The sequence below is a fragment of the Lytechinus variegatus genome, chromosome 1, assembly GCF_018143015.1.
Source record: "Lytechinus variegatus isolate NC3 chromosome 1, Lvar_3.0, whole genome shotgun sequence".
NCBI lineage: Eukaryota > Metazoa > Echinodermata > Echinoidea > Temnopleuroida > Toxopneustidae > Lytechinus > Lytechinus variegatus.
Window position 1 is genome coordinate 39,429,384 of NC_054740.1, and position 24,773 is coordinate 39,454,156.

Sequence of the window (24,773 nt, forward strand, 5' to 3'; positions counted from 1 at the left end):
TATGAATTTTAAAAAATTGTTAGAATTGATCATCACTGTACCCACGAAAACTTCAAATTGGCTGTATATGTGATCAAGGCAAGGAATACTCTTCGATGTACATAAAATGGCTAAAATGTCATTTTCTTCAAAAGTTTTACTTCAAATTATATTTTTCTTTCATAAGGACATAAAACTATACACTACCTGGGTTATATTCAGATTACTGCCCCAGGGAATGGGTACTTACATGTACATGTAGAAGAAAAACCACAAATCCGTTATAATTTTAAAAAGTACATGGCCTATGCAATGGGAAAGCTGTCCTTGTCCCTTATCAAAATTCACTTACCCAGTTGCTAATTTGAAATCTACATGTAGTATTAGTGATCTAAATTTTAAAGCAGCTACATGTATAACTTTCTAATTGCTTGTCCGATTTCTTTCAAACTTTCACCATTCTGTTTAATTTATTTTTCTCCTTTCCAACCCAACATTTTATGACCAAGCCAGGCTGGATTTCCCTTTAAATGAAAAAACAGTGTCTTTTAAGTGTCTTCTGTGGTTTGGAAGAGAAGATGGAGAGAGCAAGAGAGAGAAAGAGGGGAGCCGTTGTGCAGTGGTAAATAACAATTGACGGTGCAATGAAACCTTGTAGATGTAGAGTCTTCATGTACTCATTGCCTTATGTTGTGTATTTTTGCATAAATCAATCAAGAAAAAATTGATTGATTCACACAAAAATACACAACATGAAGGCCTAAGTGCAAATTTCAAAAAAGACAATGAGTACATTAAGACACTATCACTTTTGCATTAGTTCCATTGTTTTGAGTATATTATGATGCATCATATTTCAAATACATATACTACTACAGCACATGACTGCACTATCATATACATGTACATGTAAAACATCATTATTGTCCATTGACTCCTGGCGAATAATCCTTCCATCATCGGCTTAGTGCAATTCATTCCCTCTTTGCGTAATGATTGTATTTGTGGATTCTTCTGTAAAGGTCACTGGAGTGTTTATAATGAAATTTCTATTTACAGCCACAGAGCAATGCATTTTTCCATTCAGTCGTGAAGTGGGAGAGAATGATTTCACTCTAATCTGCACGTACATGTATCAGTCATACATTATGACAAACGTAGGCCTTTTTATTATAATGAAATAGTTTCAGCTGATACATTCATCTCATGTGATCAAATTAAACTTTGAATGTGTCATTAAGTAATTGAAAGGTGTTTCTGAGCAATCAAAAAGCAATTCAATGTTCTTATAATGGTTAATTGTCATAATGACCCTATTGCAAATATAATTACTGGTATAAGTGAAACCAATTTAGTGTGCAGTTGTTTCAACCAGTGATGCTTTATAAGCTCAATAAATTGCAGCTCCTTTGTTTGTTCATGATGTATTAAATGCTTTTATTATATGCAATCTTCATTTTGACATTGTGGCATGCATGTATAATTACTGTAAATAGATAAGTGAAATTTTAAATGAATATTAATAAACAAATAGATGAATAAATTGATAAATGAATAAGTATTCTTAATCTCCAGGTAAGGTTATCAGTAGAGAGAGCGCCCTCGTGGAACAATGGACAGAGCCCCTCCCCCATGATATGCCGACCTCCCAATGGAACCCTGGTGAAGATGCTCAACAACATTGCTGAAACAGCAAGTAAACAGCAGGAAGAGAGCAAGGGGAGTCCCCAGGAGGGAAATCCCCTGGAGGGGAATCCCCAGGATGATGTACCATGTGCTATTATGTACCTTACTCTGGTTAGGGATTCGGATAATGATGATGCGCAGGTAAATAAAGCATGTTGGTGTGTATACATGTATGCTTGTGCTTACGTTGTTGGATATGTAGTGGAACATAGAACATAACACTCTTCAATATTGTGTGGAATATACAAGAGGAGGAAAGTGGGACTAAGAGAAAAGAGATCGAGGGTAGGGAGGATAAGAGAGGGGAACAGGGGAGGGGAGGGGGTTTTGCAGGCATGATATTCTCCATTAAATTTAAAATCGGAATACCGTTTTTTTTTTTTTTTAGATTCATTCATTTTTATTTTTACGTGAAATCCTTTACCTTAGAACATTCTCATACCTTTTTTACTGTTTTTTAAAGTCAATTGATAACGTTATCATGCAGACTCACCTTGAAAAATCACTTTCGATTTCTTTGCAAGAGCTTGTATCCCCGAACGGGGCGCCTCGGACTTGGGCGGACTCTAGCAACCCTTGGCTATTTTTTTTTTTTTTAATTCAGTGGGGAATATCATGCCTTAGTTAAGAATGATAAAGCAAAGTACATGTAGGAGCAGGTTAAGAAATTGCATCATTTTTTTTTTCAGTTCTATTTTTGTATTCAAATTCAAACAAATGCTTTAATTTTGTGGCTCTTATTTCATTTCAAGGCCACTTTTTTCCAACAAACAATTATAAGATCATATCCAAATATGATTATTCTGTCATTGTTAAAATATGGATTTCTAATCATTCTTGCATATAGTTTGTGGCAGTTTTGGGGGCAACTTCAGAAAAGATAGTCACCTCTGAGCATTCTGCTTGAGGACGTAAGATGTAATTTGGGCTGTCATGTTGCCCTCAAGGATGTATTCCCTATGCTGAATGGGAGGTATGAAGGAGAGATAGACAGAGAAAAACAGAGAAGACGGGATATAAATGAGTCACCTGATATAAGGCTACTGTTTGAGGGGTTTTTTACAGAAGAGGATATTGTGTGAGAATGAAGGGGAAATCCAACTGCGATAGCTTTTATTCTTTGACTTGTTCTTGCTTGTTTATTTATATTGTTTCCTCTTTTGAATACCTATTTCTTGTTTTCACCCATAATTCTTTTAATAGGAGGTTTTGTACAAATACCCATCTTCCAAAGCATCAACCAAATTCAAGGACATCAACGGTCTCTTCATTACTCTAGGTGATATGCTCATGAACATCACCGGAAGCAAAATAACATGGTAATAATTCATCCTTAAAGCTAAAATAGTCTTGTTGCAGCAAACAATAATTTAAATGAGGAAGTCTTTAATATCTTAGATTTGGGTGTACTTGTTAAAAAAGTTTGAATGCTGCCTACATCCAAGGTATATCCAAGGTTTTAAATCTAACTTTAAGAAATCTTGAAATCTGATCACCAGACAGATATGGTCATGTGGGACAGTACTGAATTCATTTAAAGTTCTTTGAGATATGTAATCTGTTGCTCGGAGTCAATATGCATGTTGTTTCAAGATACAAAAGTGACTCTGATAGTCCAATATTTTGCACTATATATCAGCAACATGAATAGCTCCCGCTTTATTTTCTTTGTCGCCCATCTTCGCTGTGAGAGGGGCATCTGTACACAAGTCATTAGCAGGGACCTTAGGCTGCATATTCAGACCATTTTCCTTGAGTGAAGGGTTTGAACACCAAACTAGGGACCACCCATCTGTGATTTTTTTCTTGTCTCACTTGGCAGTTTCTTGATACAAGGTTCACTGTATTTCTTCTCTTGTATGTTGTGTATTCACAGTACATCTCTTGAAGTCGGTGGTGAGTTGGTCCATGTAGGCTACCATAAATGTGGTTCGGAGTTGCTGGTCCTCGCCCTGCCGGCTCGGTGTGCCTCCAAACACACAGTGCAATGTATGGTCCAGCAACTAGCAAGGCTTCTCAACTTCATGTTCCTCTCACTCAACAGGTAAAAGGAGGTTTCTGTTTCAATTATTTCTATCATTGGACAGAAATTGTTGATTTATAATAATCTAAAACACTGGCTTCCCCTAGAACAACAAATTAAATATAAGATAATGCTCCTACCTACCATTTACTTCATAACCTTACCCCCTTTTATATTTCCTTTTTCCTTAATCCTTATTCGACAATACATATCGGTCTATGGTCATGTAATTCCATCAAATTAAAAGAACTCGGACCAAAAGGACTTGGGGTGAGAGAGCATTCTTTGCTGCTGCACCCCGTCTCTGAAATCAATATTTGCACTTGAGAAATGTAGATATGAATGATGAAGATGATAGTAGCTGAATTTACGTACATGTAACACCTACTGTACAGGATGTACAGAGTTCAAGTATTATTACACCAGCTTAAGTTTTTTTTTTTTAATTATGTGTTTTATTGGTATTCAAAATCACATATAATCACAATATTTACAGGTAATTGGAAATGATTTGAAACAGTTCAAAAGCAGTAAAATCACAAAAGAGAGATAAAATAAAAAATAAATGAAAAAAAAAATTAAAAAGGGTGACATAAATCAAAATAAGACATTGGACGATACAGGTTACTCTATACGGAATACACACCAGCTTAAGTTGGTGTTGAGTAAGTGGTTATAAGATGAAATACAGAGAAATTTAATAAAAAGGTATTTAGGCTAAATGTCATTTAGACAAATCAGTTAAGAGATGGACTGGTAGCAGGCGAACTAGAGTTACACCATGTGGGATGAGACCAAATGGAAAAAAGACAAATATGCTTTTCACACTGCATTTCCTTAACCCCATACTATCCTTAACCCCATACTATCTTTTTTTTTATTCACACTGTCTTTCTTAACCCCATACTATCTGCTCAACCGTGGTTAATGCCTTAACCCCGGACTATCCCTCAGCTCATGAATATTGATGATTTTACCATCCAGAGCGTGATTAACGTGCAATTCGACTTCTGTGATTGGCTAATGCTTAGCACCACATTTCCTTAGCCCTGTTTTGTTTTCACACTGCATCTCTTAGCACCGCAATTGTGGTGAGCCGGCTTACCCTGCTTTTTTGCAGGGCCAGATAGTACCATACTATTTACCGTGCTAGCCCACTATGCTAAAACGTAGTGTGAAAACGAAGTGGGCTAAGCTTAACCCCGGGAAATTGGTGGGGCTAAGATCCCCCCTTAGGCCCACCAATTTAGGACAAAAAGTGCAGTGTGAAAAGCATAAAAGTGGATGTAGTCCAAATGGCATTTTACCCTGCGATGTTTGTTTTTCTATAATCTATAAAGGGCGTTTTCAGAGACCAGGAATCACTCCAGACTAGACCACCTGTTAGCCCTTCTCTTTCATCAAGCTCTGGTAGATAGGAGTCAGTTAGAACCGAGGAGGAAAAGGAAAGAAGACATCTTCATTCAGATGCTTCCTGGAGTTAGGTGGCTTAATCTACCAGATCAAGATAAGGTATGATATGGATGGGAGAGTGGATGGATGGATGGACGGACGGACGGACAGTCAAGCGATCAATAAATGGATAGATTGATTGATAAATGTATAGCTAGATGGATTAATAATCAATATATTGACAGATGGATGAATCTATCAATAGTTGGATCAGTGGAGGGATAGCTCAATATATGGATAAATAGTTTTTATCAAAAGATGGATTGATTTATCATTAAATGGATTCTGGATAACTGGATCAATAGATAATAGAGTGATTGATGAATAGATAGCTACATGTAGATAGATAGATAGATAGATAGATAGATTTTATACATACATGTAGGTGAAAAGGCCCAACCGATTTATAGATCACAGGAAATAATCCATAATAATAATCATATTTTTTTTATTTATCCGTTTTAAGTCATCTAATCACCTATTCAATGATTTGATTAAAAAAACATATATAAAGCTGATATAACATACATGTATTACTGAATGACGGTGTTTTGTTTAATCTTGTAACATTTTTCAGCTCAATGTTGATTGCAGTCTTAGTGAATTAGAAGCAGCCGATTTTGCAGACTTGGTAAGCATAATTCAATTGAATCAACATAAGAGCTGTATTCATCCATTATACAACTAAAAAAAAATCTTGTACTTATTTTTCAGTCCTTTTGTGCACCAAGAAAATAAATAAACAGCGGTGCATCTACATCTAGCCAGGCTGTGGAAGTTCACAAACTTGTCTGACAACAGCATCTGCTGATTATAAACAATGATCAAATAAAGGAAATGCTTTACAGCTATCTCATTCATGCTTCGAATTTTTATTCTGGAAACTTACTGAACTATGCTCAGAGAGTTGTAATCTAAGTTTCTATTTATTCTATTTTTCATGAAAACTAAATTGGAAAATGATGAATGTTTGTTTGTTTTTCTTTTATTCAGTGTGACAGACATTTTGACTACAGGAGACCATATGTGATATTGGGATCTTGCTTGTTTTATAAGGTAAGCTAACTAGCGAACAGTTGAGACTTTTGATTATCAATCCTAATATTTTCATTTAGAGATTGATGTATTGGGAACCCTCAGAATCCAATATTCATCAAAGTTTTTTCATTTCAGTATGTATTTAAATCGCATCTTAGGTTTGTTTCACAAAAAAAATATAGTCCTTTAGAAATTCCCTGTTGCTTTTTGCTACATCATACTGATTGAATCCAATGTCTGGAATTATAATAAATCAGCAAGCACTTTAATAGATAGGTACGATGTGGAGTGTTGTGGCCCAGATGATTAGTGTTCTGACTTTGAAACAGAGGGTCATGGGTTTGAATCCCATCCATGGCGTCATTTTCCTCAGCAAGAAAATTACCCATATTGTGCTGCCACTCAACCCAGGTGAGGTAAATGGATACCTGGCATGAATTTAGGTAGGTAGCTTAGCTTAGCTGGGGTAATAATAATAGCAGATCCCGCTGGGAGAACAGTTTTCGGAACTGAAGTGGCTACTCTGGGTAAATATACCATTATTATTATTATTACTGGTAATCAATCTTGCTCTATTCTGGGTGATTTATATCCAAATGGTGTCAAATTTCTCATAAAAACACACCATAATCATTGTCATCATTGTTATATTCAATGCAGGGCTACCTCCTTGCCAATCACTTGCCAGTGGATGACCTTTTGGACATCCACCTCTATGTCCAGTACTACAGCCTCAGCTCACTGTCCACTCAACGGTCAGTCGGCCAGCTGGTCATCTGGAGAGAAGTCTTCCCCACACGTCGGGTTCAACCCATTGAAGCGCCCCACCTTGGCTACACCGAGCCCCAGGGGAGATGGTTTCTATTAATCGTTGGCTTGGTGAGTTTATTATTGATTTTGTCTTTTAAGGCCACCGCACACCTTACGACCCGACTGGTCGCCGAAATGCTTGCGACTGGGTGAGGGGAGATGTGACGTCAAAGCTCTTGTCAGCTTGAGCTGTCAGACCGGTCAGAGACAAGTCGCAAGGAAAATAGAAAGGATTTGATATGTCGAATCCTTATGACTGGATCTCAAGTTCAATCCAACCTCCAGCCAATCAGACAGCAGAGTTGCATAACACGAATTATGATAAACAATGCGCATACGCAGTATTAAGCGCAATTTCTCAGATGCTATGTCAAAAAGCACATGCGTGAGTCCTAGATCGGATCGCAAGGTGTGCGGTGTCGAGGCTTATGACTGCCTTGCGATTCATCTCCCCTCACTCAGTCACAAGCCAGTTGCCGACCAGTCGGATCGTAAGGTGTGCGGTGGCCTTAAAACCCCATCATGCTGGGTTCAACCCATCAAAGTGCCCCACCCGATTACACATAACCCCAGGGGAGGGGGTTTCTATTAATCGTTGGCTTGGTGAGTTTATAACTGATTTTGTCTGTTAAACCCCAACATGTTGGGTTCAACCCATCTCAGCACCCCACCCTGGTTACACCAAATCCCTGGGGTTGTTTATATTGTTGGCTTGGTGAGATAATTTAAAATTGCCCCCCCCCCCTCAAAAAAAAAAATAATAATAAAAATGTATGATGTGTAACAAAAGAAAGCAGTTTGCTCGGGAGTGGGATTTCACAAAACTGTGATTTCAAACAAATTGTAACTGTTTTATAGCAATGTATTAGGTAGTCCCTTGAGTGTTAAATTTAATTTATTTGCTATTGTAAAAAAATGTGATATATTGGTGTGGTGATGGTTGGATGTCTCTTTTTGTGGTTGTAGTTGAATTATCTATATTCCATTGTGTATAATGTAAAAAATGAATATTCTGATGATAGAAATTTCCTTTTTCTTGTTTGGTTCAATTTTCCTTGACAGAAACACTCCGTACTGTGTGTTATGCTAGAGGCAGGGGGCTGTGCATCACCGTAAGTAAACCAGGGTTCCCAGCCCATCGGGGAAAATTATTTTACTTTTTTCTAGTCAGGGAAAAATCAGGGAATTTGATTTTAAAAATACCTCAAATCAGGGAAAATCATTTTGATTGGCCCAAAAGTCGAAAGCACAGTAGTCAGTCAGACTGTTATATTTTGTTATCAAAACAGCCATTGAATGACTGGTTTTGGTGTTTTTTGTATTTTGTAAATGTAATTCACTGCAACAACTTAAAAAACATAGTGAAACTGGAAATGGTTTTAATAATGATAATAATGAGACTTGTAAAGCGCCAAATCCACTCTGTAGAGTGCTCAGGGCGCATAAAGAGTTAAGAGTTAAATAGCAAAGTTTTTAGAAGATTTTTTTAAAGTTTCAACAGAGGTGTTTACAATAATTATCAGGGAATTTTTAAAATTCATCAGGGAAAATCAGGGAATTTTGTTTTCTTGAAAAGCTGGGAACCTTGTAAACTTCTTATTCATATCCCCTACATCAAGAAATAATTTTACTTCTTAAATTAGATTAGCAGTTTTGGCTGTAGGGGTAATATCTCAACAAAGTTTTAAATACATGTATCGTCCTATGAAAAGTCAATGCATCACAAAGGATACAAATAAAATCGGGAAGACAATGTCAAGACTTTGAGTTTTTATCAACTACTGTCAGAAGATACTGAGATATTCCTAATCGAAAGATTCTCAGATGGATAAGATGGATAAATGGATGCACGGAGAGACAATCATATGTGGCAATGTATAGTAAGGGCAGAAACATTAACACAACTCCTTTGCCGAATTCTAATATCAGTGTTCATTAAAAAACAAGCTGTTTCATTACTAATTATCTTTACCTTCTACAGTTTCTGTCAATTTAGATTGTGGGTATTTTTCCAGTATTTTCCTCCTATCATATACTTGTTATTTCGCCAATTTAGTGTTTCCTCTTAATTTCATTTTGTTTGCTGTAGAGCTGAAGGTGTTGTATACCCCGATGAATTCTATGTGGATCAAAGCAGAGCAACTCTTCTTCATCTTGAAACCTTGGATGTGCCGTCAGCTTGTGAAGAAAGGTAAACACATCTACATTCATTCCAAAAGTAATAACATCAGGCTCTGAATAATGATAATTTGCTTCATCATCAACCCCTTAATTCCAGCCCTTACTTGGTTTGATTGCAGCACAATGTCGATAAATTTCTTGCTAAAGGGAAACGTGCCCTTGATGAGATTTGAACACACATCCCTCTATTTGCAAGATGAGTATCAGAACCACTAAACCATAAAAAATCATGTACCATGAACCAAAATCACAACCTTATACCTCTTATGTATTTATTATTTTGTTTATCTTCTTGATTTCAGATTAAAAGTGCCACCCATCCCAGCCCTGTCTTGTGCCGACTGGTTGTTCCCCAGCCCGAGGAGGGGTAGCTTTGATAGCAGTGTGCCTCCCAGGCCCCATCCAGACTCACCAATGCTGAGTAAATTACACAGCCAAACACCTATTAAAGGTAAGGCAGGGAAAAAAATCAATTATATTTTTTCGGGGGGTCCATTTTCAATTTTTTGTAAAATTTTGGGGGCTCCATTTCTACCTTTCGGGGCTACCTTTACTATTTAGGGGGCCCTTTTCAAATGCTAATCTTTTTGTAGAAATACCTGTTCTCTTTATATTTTTGATATTGTTTGAGTTTTGTAAAATTATTTCTTGAGATATTTTTTTTTTCATGCTTAGAATCTTGGATGTGGGTGTGTGTTATTGTGTGGGTGTGATTGTGAGTTGGACTTGGATATACATGTAAGTTAAATGAATTCAATATATACATGTAATTTCTACTCTGCTAATTCCAGTACAATAACCTGTAGTCTGCCATGCAGTAAATAATATGTACTGTAGGCCCTCATGCCCTGACTTTTCCTGAACTTTCTTTGAAAACACAGATCTCCATGAAAATTGTATTTCTCTATGGGGAGTCTATATTTGGTGAGAATGTATTCATTAATAACTTAGATATACAACACAATGAAGAAGTCATCCAACTTTATTGGCAGTTTTGAATAATAGGTGTTCATAAATCTGTTGGTAAGAGCGACTGGTGAACCCTTCTTACGTGCTAAATCACCAATAAACATTTAATGGTGAATATCATTTACCGCAAGAAAGGATTACCAGTCGTTCTTAAAGTCGCTTTTAACTTACGAAACAGCTTTATGAAACAGCTCACTGAAATGTAAACTCTATCTGAATTCTGGCAGAGAGACAGAGCTCAGACTGGCTAGCTAGTACAAGTGCCAATGAGTGTGTGCATGCATGATCCTCCTGCAGGCCTTGTAAAATAGATGGAGCTTTGTTTGATGATTTAATGTCTGATATTTACCTCATCCCCTTGAAAAATAATTATTGAATTATAAGTTACAAATAAGGTAAGTTATTTTGGATGTCAATAGGCTCTGTTTTGACAAGCAAAGCTGATTAACTACTAGACTCTGGGATGTATCTTCTGTGTACTGTAGTTCGAATTATTTTATCACAGAATTGTGATATCTGTAGGGGAAATATGTGCATTAGATATTGCAAATGATGGTAGTCATAATGGACCCCCATACGTGCAACTGTTTCCCGACCTTTGCATTGATTTTTTTTTTCCATACCATGTGTATGGAAAAACATGGTGCAGAAAAAAAGACGCAACTTGGGAATTTGAAACTGTGCTCCTCGCTATCTTCAAGGCTTGTTCATGATTTTGAGTTAGGGGTTTGGATGATTTTTAAATGGCAAGCGGAGCTCAAGCATATGGCGTTAGGGGGCTGCTGAGTTGTTATTGCGTGGAAATAATTTCTGGGGCGACTTCCAGACTTTTTTATGTCGCCCCCTAAAGCGTTATTTTGGGTGATTTCGAGGGCGAATTTAGGCATTTCCAGGGCAAATTCGCCCGCCGCCCCTGTGTATTCACAATAAACCCCACAGATAGGATGTTAGGTAAAGGTCATCACTGTCCTATGCTGACCGGTTGTTCCCCAGCCCCGAGAGGGGTAGCTTTGATAGCAGCATGCCTCCCAATATTACATGGCAAAAATTGATAGACACCAGATACACATGGGCCTATGATAAAGGTGAAGTAGATATGTACTTTTGATTACATCTGAGTCCTTTTACTGGAAATGAAGCCACAGAGGAATGAATGAATGAATGTGCATGACACCATATGATACATTGATATACTCATTCATTAATAGCAGGCATTATTATTTCAACGTTATCAATCTAGCCAGTATTTAAATTTCCCTGCTGTCATTACACCCGTACACCTCCCCTTTGGTGTAATAGGACCTGGAGGTAAGAAAGCAGAGAGTCCACACCTGGTCACCAAGCGATCCAGCTCCCCCACCCCACCGATCTCCTTCCTTTCGGTCAGCCCGAACCCGTCACGGAAACACGCCTCGACGTCCAGCCGGACCGAGTCCGACAACGAGAGCGATTCGACCAGCCCCCATAACTCGCGAACAAACAGCACCCAGTCTTCCCCATCCACCAGCAGACGGAGCGAGTCCCGCAAGGAGTCCGATGCTTCCATTGGTTCCGCTGGCAGCAGTGAAATATACAGGGTGAGATAAAACAAATAATGCACAAGTTTCATAAGATACGGCACTGACGTTTGACAAGGTGCCGTGGTGTATGAACATTATGTGACATAGTACAGGGTGCTTGCAACGAGTGCTTTTGCATTACATTTTGCAAATCTACGATGCCTTGTTGCATAGCTTTTTTATTCCCCAAGTTGCCTCTATGAAGGGGGTGTATCATCCCTGAGTCTTACTCTGTAGCCTCTTATCAGATGCAACCTTATATGACCAATATTCTCAAAGCAGATTCAGTTGTACCATGGATGAAGCAGACTTTTTGTATTGTACAACACCTACTTCGCTTGTTGTACGCGATCAAATGGGAGGCTGAATGTCAAACATTCGTACCGTTGCACAAATGACGTACCATCCAAATATACCGTTGCACGGCTTTAGGAGGTGACGTCACAATACGATTTTATTCATTGTGCTCAGTAAAAATGAAGGTGCCATATGCATATAAGCCTGCTGGCTAAATGCGCAATGCTGCCCAAGGTCTTGTGCGCTTGTGGGAATTTGCTTTCCGCTTTCAGTATTTTGCTCTCTTTTCATAGATTACTACAGGGATAAACCCTTGTTTTTTCATATTTTCGCTAAATTTTGAGGCGTTGTACAACACAAATAGCGAATATTCTTATTCGTGCAATGGTGCAAGATTTCGCATTCGGTGAAAGACGCTCTATTCAACTCAGCTAATGCCTCATTGAATAGAGTATCTTTCTTTCACCTCATGCGAGATCTCACACCATCGCACTCATGCCTATTCGCTATTTGTATATTATCACGCTTCAATTAGGCACTCTTTGCCAAAAGCGTGCATTTGTAATTGGTCTGTTCTTCGTATATACAATGAAATAAGTGTAATTTTGTCCACAAATCTGCATAGTCCATTTTTTAGTACCATGGTACAATTGAAACCTCTTTTGAGAATATGGGCCATTGATTTTGTCTTTGAGTGAAGACAGTACCGTGTATCATATCTGACACAACTATCACATTGTTTGAGGCCGTGTTTATGCTTCCACATTTCAGGCCAGAATGAGCGTTTTCATATGAGATTGGTCCAAAACATGGTTGCGTCCATGCTTACTTTCATTTAAACGATGTTTCAGAACGCTGATTGTAAACTTACAAAAAGGTTACAAAAAACGTTTCTAAACGTTGTTGGACCAGAATCAGGCTTTCTTGGGAAGTATAACAGGACCATGATCGTAAACTTATTTAAATGACGTAATTTTGTACATGCTTTCGGTGAGATGAAATTCCAAGGGCAAATACAGTCACATGGTTCTAACAGGAACTTACCTCCACGGAATTACCCCTCATCTCTCTCTGATTCTATTAATGACCAATGTACATTTCATGTATGATTATTAAGTTAAGTACTATCACTATTAACTATTCCTCTAATGTAAAATTATTACCAAAAAAACGGAACATGAGTTATGATGAGGAGACATAGCTGAGCCAAAAGTCCCAGTAGCATAAACAAATAGATGTCTTATTATATTCGTATGTATACTTTAATATTCTTTATTTCATCTTACTATTATCCTCACCATGGTGAAAATTCTATAGCTATGTCAAGGAGCTCCATGCAATTACTTAAAGATTGAAAATTGTTCAAAGTTAAAATAATAGGAGACCATGCAACACTCAGAAAAAAACCTTTAGAAAAAGGGCGCACCCAATTTGACCTCGATTTCCTGCTCAACGAAAATTCTGATACAAAGCTAGCTGCAGATCGCGATTTCGCCTCTGAAAAATTAAGCATAAACAGCACCTCCAGAACCACGTTTGCGATCGGCATTCTGAAACAACGTTTGAAAACGCTGATTCTGTCTACGCAGTGGACGCATAAACACACCCTAAGATGATCCTTGATTTGACCTCTGTTGACTGCTGTCTTGTATAGAATGGTCCCTTAATACTTATTGATGTTCTATGCTCACTGTATTATTATTATTATTATTTGTTTGGCGTCCCCTGTATAGGATGATCCCTTAATACTTGATATTAACCTGCTATGATATTAATTGATATCCTTTGCTTACTGTAGGCTGTATGCAGAGGGTATTTCCCTGATCCTTGCTTTATCACTTTTTATATGATGATCCGTTAATACTAATTGATATTATCTGTTGATTTTAGGCTGTGCGTAGAGGGCGCATCATCCCTGATCCTTACTCTATGGGTGTGATGCAAAAGGCTCTAGAAGAGACTGCTTCCCCGGATTACTTCACAGCAACCAAGTAAGTCAGAGTTCAAAGGTCATACATGTTAACCCTTTTGTTAGATGAACAGACAGATTGATTTGAAGTGTGTTTTATTGCATATTTGTGGAGATGGTGTTATTATTGTTTCCAGATTCTTGAGTGGGCGGGATAAACAGCCTGTTATGAATAATGTTATTGTTGTTTATTGTTTACATTGTTGTTATTGTTGTTTATCGATTACAATGTTGTTATTGTTGTTTATTGTTTATAATGTTGTTATTGTTGTTTGTTTACAATGTTGTTATTGTTATTTACAGACTAACAAGTGGGCGCGATAATAGCCTGTTCCACTACGTTCACCTGGATCCATCGACGGGAATCCTCGTCACGCCTACCAGATCAGATCTAGCCTTCCTAGGAGGGCTCACTCATAGTCAACTGGTAGATAACTTTCAACAATGCTGTAAGGTCATCAGGCAACAACTCACGTTACATGCTCGTCTTAGGGTAAGCGTTTACTTTTTCTATCTCTTTTAAAGGTCAAGTCCACCTCAGAAAAATTTTTGAATCAATAGAGAAAAATCAGACAAGCACAATGCTGAAAATTTCATCAAAATCGGATGTAAAATAAGAAAGTTATGACATTTCAAAGTTTCGCTTATTTTCAACAAAATAGTTATATTAACGAGCCAGTTACATCCAAATGAGAGAGTCGATGATGTCACTCACTCACTATTTCTTTTGTTTTTTATTGTTTGAATTGTATTTATTGTACAATATTTCAATTTTTACGAATTTGACGATTAGGACCTCCTTGCCTGAAGCACAAAATGTTAAAATAATGGAATTCCACGTGTTCAGGGAGGAATGAAACTTCATTTCACATGACAATGACGAGAAAATCAAAATATTTCATATTTCATATAATAAAATACAAAAGAAATAGTGAGTGAGTGACATCATCAGTTCCCTCATTTGCATACTGACCAAGATGTGCATATAACTGTTTTGTGAAATGAAGCGAAACTTTAAAATGTCATATTTTCATATTTTACATCCGATTTTGATGAAATTTTCAGTGTTATGCTTGTTGAATTTTTCTCTTTTTATTCAAATCAAGTTTTTGTTGGGGTGGACTTGTCCTTTAACCCTAAATAGACTGGGCTATTTCGACGCCTAAGAAGACTGGGGGGGGCTGATTCAGCCCCCCCTTATGATCTCGGCCGTCGATGGCGCGATCGCGACGAAAATTGGCACACGCGTTACCCATGGCATTATCTACAAACTATAACATCAAATTCTGCAAAAAATCCCATGTCTCATTAATTATGCTAATTTATGCGTAAAATCATAAGTTTGCTCTAATTAATAAAATGATACCCCTGAAGTGCTAACTTTTGTTTCACATACTCTAGATAGGCATCTGATCAAATTTATTTAAAAAAAATTCAACATCACATTTATTTTCTTATGTATTCTATTGTTTTCTAAATTTCTTATGTATTTCTTTGTTTTTCGACTTTTTGTTTTTTATTGTTTTTTCAATGGAAATTGTCGGGGACTTTATTTTGACCATAAAAAAAATAAAATTAATTGATTTTAAGCAGTAAAAGGAAAAATAATGATACATTTATGAATTTTGGCTAAAAACACTATTTGCATTGGATTTGTACACAAATTCACGTTTTTGAGTAATTTTGGGTCTGCATGCACTTACGAAATGTTGCGTAATTTCGGAACCGCGTACCCGGGGGTCACAATTTTGGTCTCAAAAGTTGCGTGATACTTGAAAGTAAAAAGTCAGCGAGCGATGTGGTCAAAAAAATTTGCGTGGCGGATTTATTGCGAAAAATGTCGAGGGGGGGCTGAATCAGCCCCCCCCCCAGTCTTTTTAGGGTTAAAATAAGATAAGTCTCATTTGTATTTGGGCGATTTCCTTGAGTATGTTTGTCTGACCCCCTATATGTGGGACAATCCTTACAATGATTTGCCTCTATTTTGTGGTACATATGAAAGATTAACCTGCTCTCAAATCATAATCAATTTAGAGGTTTATATGAGCTGACGGGGTGGATATATATAACGTTTAATATTTCCAACTAATTTTCCTTTTGAAATACTGAATGCTTACTTCTGGTTGAAGAAAAATTAAATTGCACTCAAATGCAAATTTTGTAAAAACCTAAACTTGAAAAGGAATGAACATTATCATGCCGCTGTCCATGGTTTCTGTCCATCTGTCTGTTCCATTCACCTGAAATAACACCTTTTGATAACTGAAGATCCATTTGAAAGACCAATTTAAAACTGGGTTCACATATTCATATCTAAGTGAGGATGATCTGACATTGAGATCACAAGGTCAAAGTTCACTGCAGTCATTTGAAAATTTTAGGAGTTGGCTCAAAGGTCATCTAGGGGTCAAAAGGTCAAGTTTTTGTTCAAATTGCTTTCATTTCTTCATTTCTGCATCCATTGTGTTTACACTTGGAACAAAGAACCATTGGGCAATAGGTCTGTTCATGACCATAAGGTCAATAGATCATAATTGCATATTTTTTTATCAATTGCAGTATCAGGCGAGACTCATGGTTTGTGAACCACATTGTGCTTGTATTATGTTGATTGAAACATCTGGTAAAATTATTTTTAAAAATTATGTTCCCACTGACAGCCTAAAGATCAGCTGAGTGGCAAAACTATTACAAGATGCGATGCGCTGACCATTCTAAGAGAGTTTGGAATCTCATTCAGATGTCATCCTGATAATTGGCCAGAGAAGAAACAACCACCTTCCATTAAATACTGGGTTGTTGGGTAAGAAACTTCTATCATAAGCTTTTCACACTCAGAAATTTTCCTGAACCCCAGGAAATAGCTGGGGGGGCGGCGCTTAACCCCAATTTCCCGGGGTTAAGCTTAGCCCACTTCAGTTTCACACTATGTTTTAGCAAAGTGGGCTAGCACAATGAATAGTACGGTACTATCTGGCCCTGCTGAAAAGCAGTGTTAGCAGGCTTATTTCGGTGCTAATAACTGCAGACTGAAACCAAACAAGGGTAAGAAAAGTGGGGCATTAGACAGTCACAGAAGTCAAAATTGCACGCTATCACGCGGTGTGTGGCAAAATCATTAATATTCATGAGCTGTGTGATAGTCTGGTGTTTATGCAATAACGACAGTCTGAAACCCTCCCAAAAAATGCTAGTATGGAGATAAGTATGGTCCCGGGTTAAGGAAATGCAGTGTGAAAAATATGTTAGTCAGTCAGACAGTTAGAAGTCTATCGTTTTAAATTCATTGCTGTCCCCTTTGAACATTGATGACTGGATTCAACTCACCATCACAGCACTCAACATACCCTCTCCCTCCTCATGCAGGGTTTCCTCCATCTTCAACCCAACCCTCCTACTCTTCTCCACCAGCTTCTTCAATGTCTTCTCTTTTTTGGGGGGGGGGCTAACCCCTCTTTAAACAGTTCTATGACATTTGCTCTGGCGACAATTGCTCCGCTCTGAATTCCACACCCTCATGGAATGACCAATTTCAACCCTTGGTTTAACATTACACCCTACCCTAAACCCAACGATACATCTTGGACAAAATTAAGCCCGGAGCAATTGTCGCAGGAGCAAATGTCGCGTCACCCCTCAAAACTCCAACCTCAAAATTAAAAAGTGAAATGTATTCTTTGCTTTGTTAATGAAGTTCAATGGGGTTCAAGGATTGAGTTCAATACGGGTCAAGAATTGAGTTCAATATGATTCAAGGTTTGAGTTCAATACGGTTCAAGGATTGAGTTCAATACAGTTTAAGGATTGAGTTCAATGCGGTTCAAGGATTGAGTTCAATGTGGTTCAAGGATTGAGTTCAATACAGTTCAAGGATTGAGTTCAATACGGTTCAAGAATTGACCTGCTATGATTGCTTGTAGATATAATTTTCTGTTTTCTTTTTTTTTATAATACAGGAGACTCATTAAAGGTCCAAGAGGCACTAAAGAGTGCTATGTATGTTACCATGATAGCACAACACAGAACACCTTGGAGCTGGCTTTCAAACTGGTGTTTGGTGTTGGACCTTGATGCGTGATACCTGAATAGTAAGACATAGAACACCTTGGAGCTGGCTTTCAAACTGGTGTTTTGTGTTATACCATGATGCATGCTGTCACTACAGCACAACACAGATCACCCTGGAGCTGGCTTTCAAACTGGTGTTTGGTGTTATACCATGATGTATGCTACCACTATAGCACAACACAAGACACCTTGATGCTAGCTTTTAAACTGGTGTTTGGTGTAGAACCATGATGAAGCTCCTTTTAAGTCCTCTTCTCTCCATTGATGGTGCCCTGGTGGTGTCTGTAGGTGTTAAGTCTTCAAAATGCTTTGAGCGTCAACTGAAATACTCATTCTGCCGTGATACTATACTGTCCTGATGATACATGTACATGTACTATGCCGAAAAGGAAAGAAGGAGTACAAAACTGTGATTTTGTATGAGCAGTGTAGTTCGGTTTTGCTGCTACCGTTGTAGTCCTTAATCACTTCTGGGATCTGTTTCATAAAACTTGTTATAGTAACAAATTTATAGTAGCCGTTAAAAGCTACTGAGATCCTTCAATCCGATTGGCTGATAGTAAATTTGTTATGGAACTTGTGCATTTGTTATTATCTTATTGTCTTTATGAAATTGGATGCCAGTGCTTCCTCCTAATGCTTGAATGATTCTATAGCCAATCTAATTTGCTTACTCTTTGATACACCATAATAATTTAATAATACACCATAATAATTTGGTAGGTTTAAAACACCGTATAAACTTTGACAAAGATAGATAGAATCTAGAGAGACAACCAAATATGCTGAAAATTGCCAACACAAAGATGCATATGTGGTTAGCATTTTGACGTTTGACATTTTAATTATTATCATGGCTCAAAATTTAAATTGTATTCAGTGCTTTGTAAATGCAGTGTTCAAAAATTACTGTGGGTTTTTTTTCCACATCACAGAGTAACAGCAATGCATGTACTTATTGTTTTTCAACTTAAATGTTGAAGTGCAGATTTGAGAATTAACTCCAAAACTCCAGTACATAGTTCTATTTGATATGGCAAGTTAAAGGGTTCCACTTATTCCCCTTATCACAGTTACAGTGGGTGCGTCGTGGTCTAGTGGTTCTGACTCTCGCCTTTCAAATAGAGGGTCGTGGGTTTGAATCCTAGCCATGGCCTGTTTTCCTTCAGCAAGAAATTTATCCACACTGCTGCACGCGACCTAGGTGAGGTGAATGGGTACCCGGCAGGATTAACTCCTTGAATGCACCAAGCGCCTTTAGCAGCTGGAGCTACAGCCAAGGTAATATATTGTGCGCCACTGAATAGGCAACTAGATAGATTGGCGCCTCATAAATGCTATATATCATTATTATTATTACATGTTGGCTCCTGCCTGACTTTTTCGCAGCAGATAATCACAAAACCCAAATGTTAGGCAATAGAAAAAGTAAAACAGTTGTATTTTAGATTGACATTACTACTAATTTGAGTCAGTACACAATCATTTTGAGAGACAGGCATCAACATCATGGTTAGTTGTTAGCAGATACTTGAATAAAGATTTTTTTTTTACAAATGAAGTAGTATGTTTTGACATACATTCATAAACTGAAAGCTGTAAAATGATAGAATCTAGAGAGACAACCGAGTATGCTGAAAGTTACCAACCCAAAATGCATATGTGGGCACATGTACTTTTATTCATTGGAAAAAGATCAGTCACCAAAAAACGAATTCCAAGCCTGCTTTGCTCAGTAATTATTCATTTCTACCAGAATTATTTTGTAAACATATTAATTTGTGAATTCATACAAGCATGGGTAGTTATAGATCACTTTGAATATTTACCATTTGAATGGGGCTTGATAAGTTGATGGATGGTATGGGGGGTATTTTAATTCATATGGTTTTAGAAAGTAGTGAATTTTAATATTTTCATGTGATCCATGATGTATGAAAACAAAGAGAAAAGTGAAGATTTTGATCGGTACAGAAACAAACATGAGGTTGTTTTTGTGCAAAAACTTTACAACATGGTGCTTTGGGATGTGCTTAAGACGACTATTAATTGTGAAGTGACAAAGGTATAAAGTTATTGAGGTATTAATCTGAATATTCATAGGCCAATTGCAGTAAGAAAATACATTTTCATATAATAATATTTCAGCATTTACCCAAGAATATCGCACTACATTCACTATGTTTAGAAAAAATCCAATGAAGCATATGCCTAACATACTTTATTCTTGCACCGTCAAACATATATTCAATGGGCTTCAAACGGATTGGGTTTTATTATACCCCATCTGTTGAAAGCTCCCTTGTTATCAGAAATGAATTGTATTGTGCAAGAAACTCTTTTACTGCTTTGAAAGCTGTACTCAACTTCAAGGTTGACGTTAAGAAAACAGATGATTGTCGAGATAGCCCAGTGTTTTTATTACATTCTAACAATGCAATTAGTTGTCGCATGCAAGGTTATGTTGTTACCATCATCCTCAGTCTAGTTCTCATACGCTTTATATTTATAAAAAAATCATTTGAAACCTCAAAGATATTTGTTTAAGTAATGGGAGATATTTATGCTATTTAATTTGATATTTGAATACTTTCTCAGCTAGAATGAATATGAATTTATATCAATGTTAGATCATGAATTACAAACTCAAATACTTAGGCATACTACATTGGCTTTCGCATCCTCCCGTGTTCCCACCTACCACCACTACCTGGATGGAGAGTGGCAAAGTGCATAAGATCTTGCCAAAGTTAAGGATGTTAGTGTTCTTAGAATATTTTATTTAGGTCTTTTTCTGAGAGTATAATAAAGCATGGTGTGCATTAGTTACACAATTTGTTGGTAATGGCATTTGATATGAGTATTCTAGCCTGTAAAATCTTAAAGGTCAAACACCTGAATAGTGATGTGAATACTGAATTCAAAATTCAGGTCTTTTGTGAGCCTCCCTGTAGGAATAACAGTGAATTCAATTCTGAATTATAGTAACGTTGTAGCAGCCATGCCACCAGCTACAATTAGAAGCCAATTTGAAATTTACACCAACCAAAATTCTGATTGTGGTGTTCCTAACATTACTCAGAACTTCAAATGAGACAGTTTTACTTCCGGGCGCGCCATGGTGTAGTGGTTCTGACTCTCGCCTTTCATACAGGGTCGTGGATTCAAATCCTAGCCATGGTGTGTTCTCCTTCAGCAGGATTATTTCCTTGAATGCACTGAGTGCCGGTGATGGTAGCTCGAGCTAAAGCCGGGATAATAATAGCAGCGCTTTGTATCCTCAGGCAAAAAACGCTTTATAAATCATTATTATCATTATTATTCTTTGAACTTTCATGTTTATAATGCAATTTTTTTTTTCAAATTGTGTCGCATCAGTTCATTTAGTGTGTGACAGGCTTATTAAAAAAGAGTTTGGATACTAATATAATGGTGGCATGACATTTGCTCTGGTCCTGGAGGCATATGGTTAGGGTGAGGATTGTGATAGTGTAAAGATTAGGATTAGGGTTTATTTAGTGTTGGAGGTTTGGTTTTATGTTTGGCTTAGCATGCAGACTTTCCATCGGAGCAATTGTCGCCAGAGCAAATGTCATGGAACAAAAAATTGGCTGTTTGATAGAACAATGTGTGTGCTGTCAACAAAGTCCTGTACAGGATACACACAGTAAATGAGAATGGAACTCTTCAAACCAGTTTTATTGGGTATTAAAGAAAAAGAGAAATCAAAGAATTAGATCAATGACAGTTTGAGAACAATTGGACTAACAATAAGAAAGTTGGGAGCATTTGTATATTGAGATCACTAATGCTATGAAGATCTTTCCTTTGGTCATAATACCTCGGTCACATTTTCTCTACAGCGGCCGTACGGTGAGTCGAAAACAACTGTTTTAACACCGTACGGCGAGTCGAAAACAGCCGTTTTAATATTTTTTGTAGCAGCTACATACAGATGGTTTGAATAAGAGTTAATAGAACGGTTGTTTTCGACTCACTGTAGAGAAAATGTGACCGAGGTGTAATGCATGCAAGATGTATGATGTCACACATGAACTGTCCTATTTTTTTTTAACATATTTCAGTGAACATTTTCTTTCAAGTCTTTTCAAAGATTAGTTATAAGAGGACATGTAAAACAGTTTTGTAAAGACGTCATAGTTTTTCCCTTTATTTTAATAGTGTAAAAAAGAATTTAAGGGTAAATTTTCAGTGTCCAAACGGTAAAGTTGCTAATGTGTGACATTACACCTTTTGGTCACATAGCCATTGGGAGGATTTTCATAGCATATTAGCCTTCTCAATATTCACATGCTCATAACTTCCTTATTGCTTGTCCAATTTTTGATAATGATAATAATAGTTAGTTCTAAGAGATGCTTACGACTATATAAATTGTCTCTCTATGTGTGGAAGGTTTGTTTTAATTTTACATTGGGCTAATATAAAATCTTAAAGGTTTGTTGACCTTATTCTCGGATTTTTCTGTTTTCACACAAGCTAACTTGATCCAAGGGTTTCGTTCTCATTTTAAGAAGTGACTACACAGTAATTATACTTGGGATTTATTATTACCTTGCTACTGCGGCATTTTGCACTTATACACTTGAATTTGCATTGATTACTTGGTTCTATTGTTATTCAGTACAGATTTATTTATATGCACATACAATTTATAACATATTTTTATATATTATATTACCGTACCCTACTATGTCATCTCATAATGTGATAGGAGGTATTGAATAAAATTGCCTCTAACTGAAAACAGCTTAGCTTATGATTTTTTTATTTCTTTTATGTCATGGTATTCATACGATATATAGGACCCATTCATATTTTTTTTTTTGGATGAGAGGAAGGTGTAAAGAGAGATAGAATGAGAACAGGAAAAAAAACGAGATGAATAGAGGTGCAAACTTGTGATTAGAAATTCCAGATATGCATTAATTTGATATGTTACAGTCATTGTGTTGTAATGGGTGCAAAACTTGTTTCTCTCTGAGTGAAATTAAGTGACTGGTTGCTGATTTATTGAGCATGTCTTGTGTTTTACTTACTTTAAAGCGCATCTGCATATGCAGCTCCCAAATTATGGAACATACTTTCATGCCCTATAAGGGAATCAGCCATAGTAAAACACATCTTTAAGACTTATCTTTTCAGTAATACCTATACTATGTATCATTTATTAATAATATACTATTATAATAGCTGCGCAATATAAATTCTCTATTATTGTTAGGATTATTCATCATTATCATTTTTGGTAATTTATATTATCATCACTTTGTTATTATTACTTTTATCATAATAATTATTATTAATATTATCAGTAGTAGTAGTAGTAGTAGTAGTAATCCTCTATCAAGTCCATATTTTATCTTAAATTATTTGCTCTAACAAAAAGCACCAAGTAATGTCAAGTGCTACTAAGAATAATTATTATCATTATTATTATTATCAATACCATCATTATGTAAATGTGAACATTACTCTCCTTTTGCATACTTATAATTTTCCTTTGAAATAATTTAAATTTTATTGCTTATGGTTTCTTCATGTCAGCAGATGAAAATGAATCTAACTTTGAATCAATCAATATGCTTTATAGCACAATATCAATTTGCAAGCATTGCACTCTGCGAATGTCCAGAATAGCATATAAATATGATGCTCTCAAATACTTCTCTTGTTTCAAAACACTGTTTTTTGTAAGAAGGGAAAATACTTGCTTCTCATAATGTATAAGATTGACACAAAATAAACAAGTTGTCCATCACAATCAATGAAGTTTAAGAAAGAATCTTTAATAGTTCATATTTTGATCAAATATTGATACATCTCGATCACAAGCTCACATCAAAATCACATGCACGTTGCTTTCTAGCACAATATCAATTTGCAAGCATTGCACTCTGCGAATGTCCAAAATATATAAATATGATGCACTACAGTTACAGGTTGCTTAAGTCCTTGAAGTTTATATTTGTTAACTATATATCATTCTTTGTTGATCTAGGGAAAAAAATATTTGTAAAAAGTCTTAAAATCTATAGTTGTTCATGGAATGAATATCTTATTTGAAGATTATCTCACATCAATAATATTACAATTAAATTTATGTAAAACATGTAAGTGATAAAAACCAATACAGAATTATTTTTAAATTGATAACAATAACTTGACACCTTACAATCTTTATCAATGAAAAGAAATATTTATTCTTTCACTGAAATATTGTAGAATTTATTGTTATAAGGAATTCAGAGTTTTGTTTAGTTTATTTCCTGGATTGCTACAGGTTTTTTGTTTTTTTTGTATGATAGAGTGGTGACAGTCATCATCAGGCATTCATTCTTAAAAAGTTTTCATTGTATATCTACAATAATTCATAAAAATGTTCACTCTTGCTTTTAACATCAAAATTTGTTAATGTATAGGCTGAAAGTCCTTTTTTTAATTGCACACCAATCATTAATTAGTAGTCTTTCGATTGCAATTAAAAGACTCGTACTATACATAATCATTTTTTTTTCACAATGATTTGCAATTTATTCACTACATTGAAAGACCTAAGATGAGTTGACAATAGACAAAAAAATACACCTAATTTTTAAAATGGATTGATTAAATTAGTTTCACACACACAATAAAATACCGTCTCATTTATGCAGCCTCTATTTTCATAGTAGTAGGTATGCGTCAGCAAGACTAGATTCAAATTAAACAATATCTAAGG

The 24,773-nt window shown here is 36.4% G+C and overlaps 1 protein-coding gene across 1 annotated transcript in view; it reads left to right on the top strand.

Moving 5' to 3' along the window:
- LOC121413701 (protein inturned-like) overlaps nucleotides 1-19,186 on the top strand; it is a 32,156-nt gene extending 12,970 nt beyond the window's left edge. The window contains exons 4-18 of the mRNA XM_041606629.1: nucleotides 1,555-1,806; nucleotides 2,869-2,984; nucleotides 3,542-3,709; nucleotides 5,029-5,200; nucleotides 5,718-5,771; nucleotides 6,134-6,196; nucleotides 6,839-7,057; nucleotides 8,051-8,100; nucleotides 9,078-9,179; nucleotides 9,472-9,620; nucleotides 11,438-11,715; nucleotides 13,885-13,985; nucleotides 14,267-14,456; nucleotides 16,624-16,766; nucleotides 17,920-19,186. Coding sequence (XP_041462563.1) covers nucleotides 1,555-1,806; nucleotides 2,869-2,984; nucleotides 3,542-3,709; nucleotides 5,029-5,200; nucleotides 5,718-5,771; nucleotides 6,134-6,196; nucleotides 6,839-7,057; nucleotides 8,051-8,100; nucleotides 9,078-9,179; nucleotides 9,472-9,620; nucleotides 11,438-11,715; nucleotides 13,885-13,985; nucleotides 14,267-14,456; nucleotides 16,624-16,766; nucleotides 17,920-18,034 — 2,172 coding nt within the window. The 3' untranslated portion in view covers nucleotides 18,035-19,186. The remainder of the gene's footprint in view (nucleotides 1-1,554; nucleotides 1,807-2,868; nucleotides 2,985-3,541; nucleotides 3,710-5,028; nucleotides 5,201-5,717; nucleotides 5,772-6,133; nucleotides 6,197-6,838; nucleotides 7,058-8,050; nucleotides 8,101-9,077; nucleotides 9,180-9,471; nucleotides 9,621-11,437; nucleotides 11,716-13,884; nucleotides 13,986-14,266; nucleotides 14,457-16,623; nucleotides 16,767-17,919) is intronic.
- Nucleotides 19,187-24,773: the final 5,587 nt, after the last annotated feature.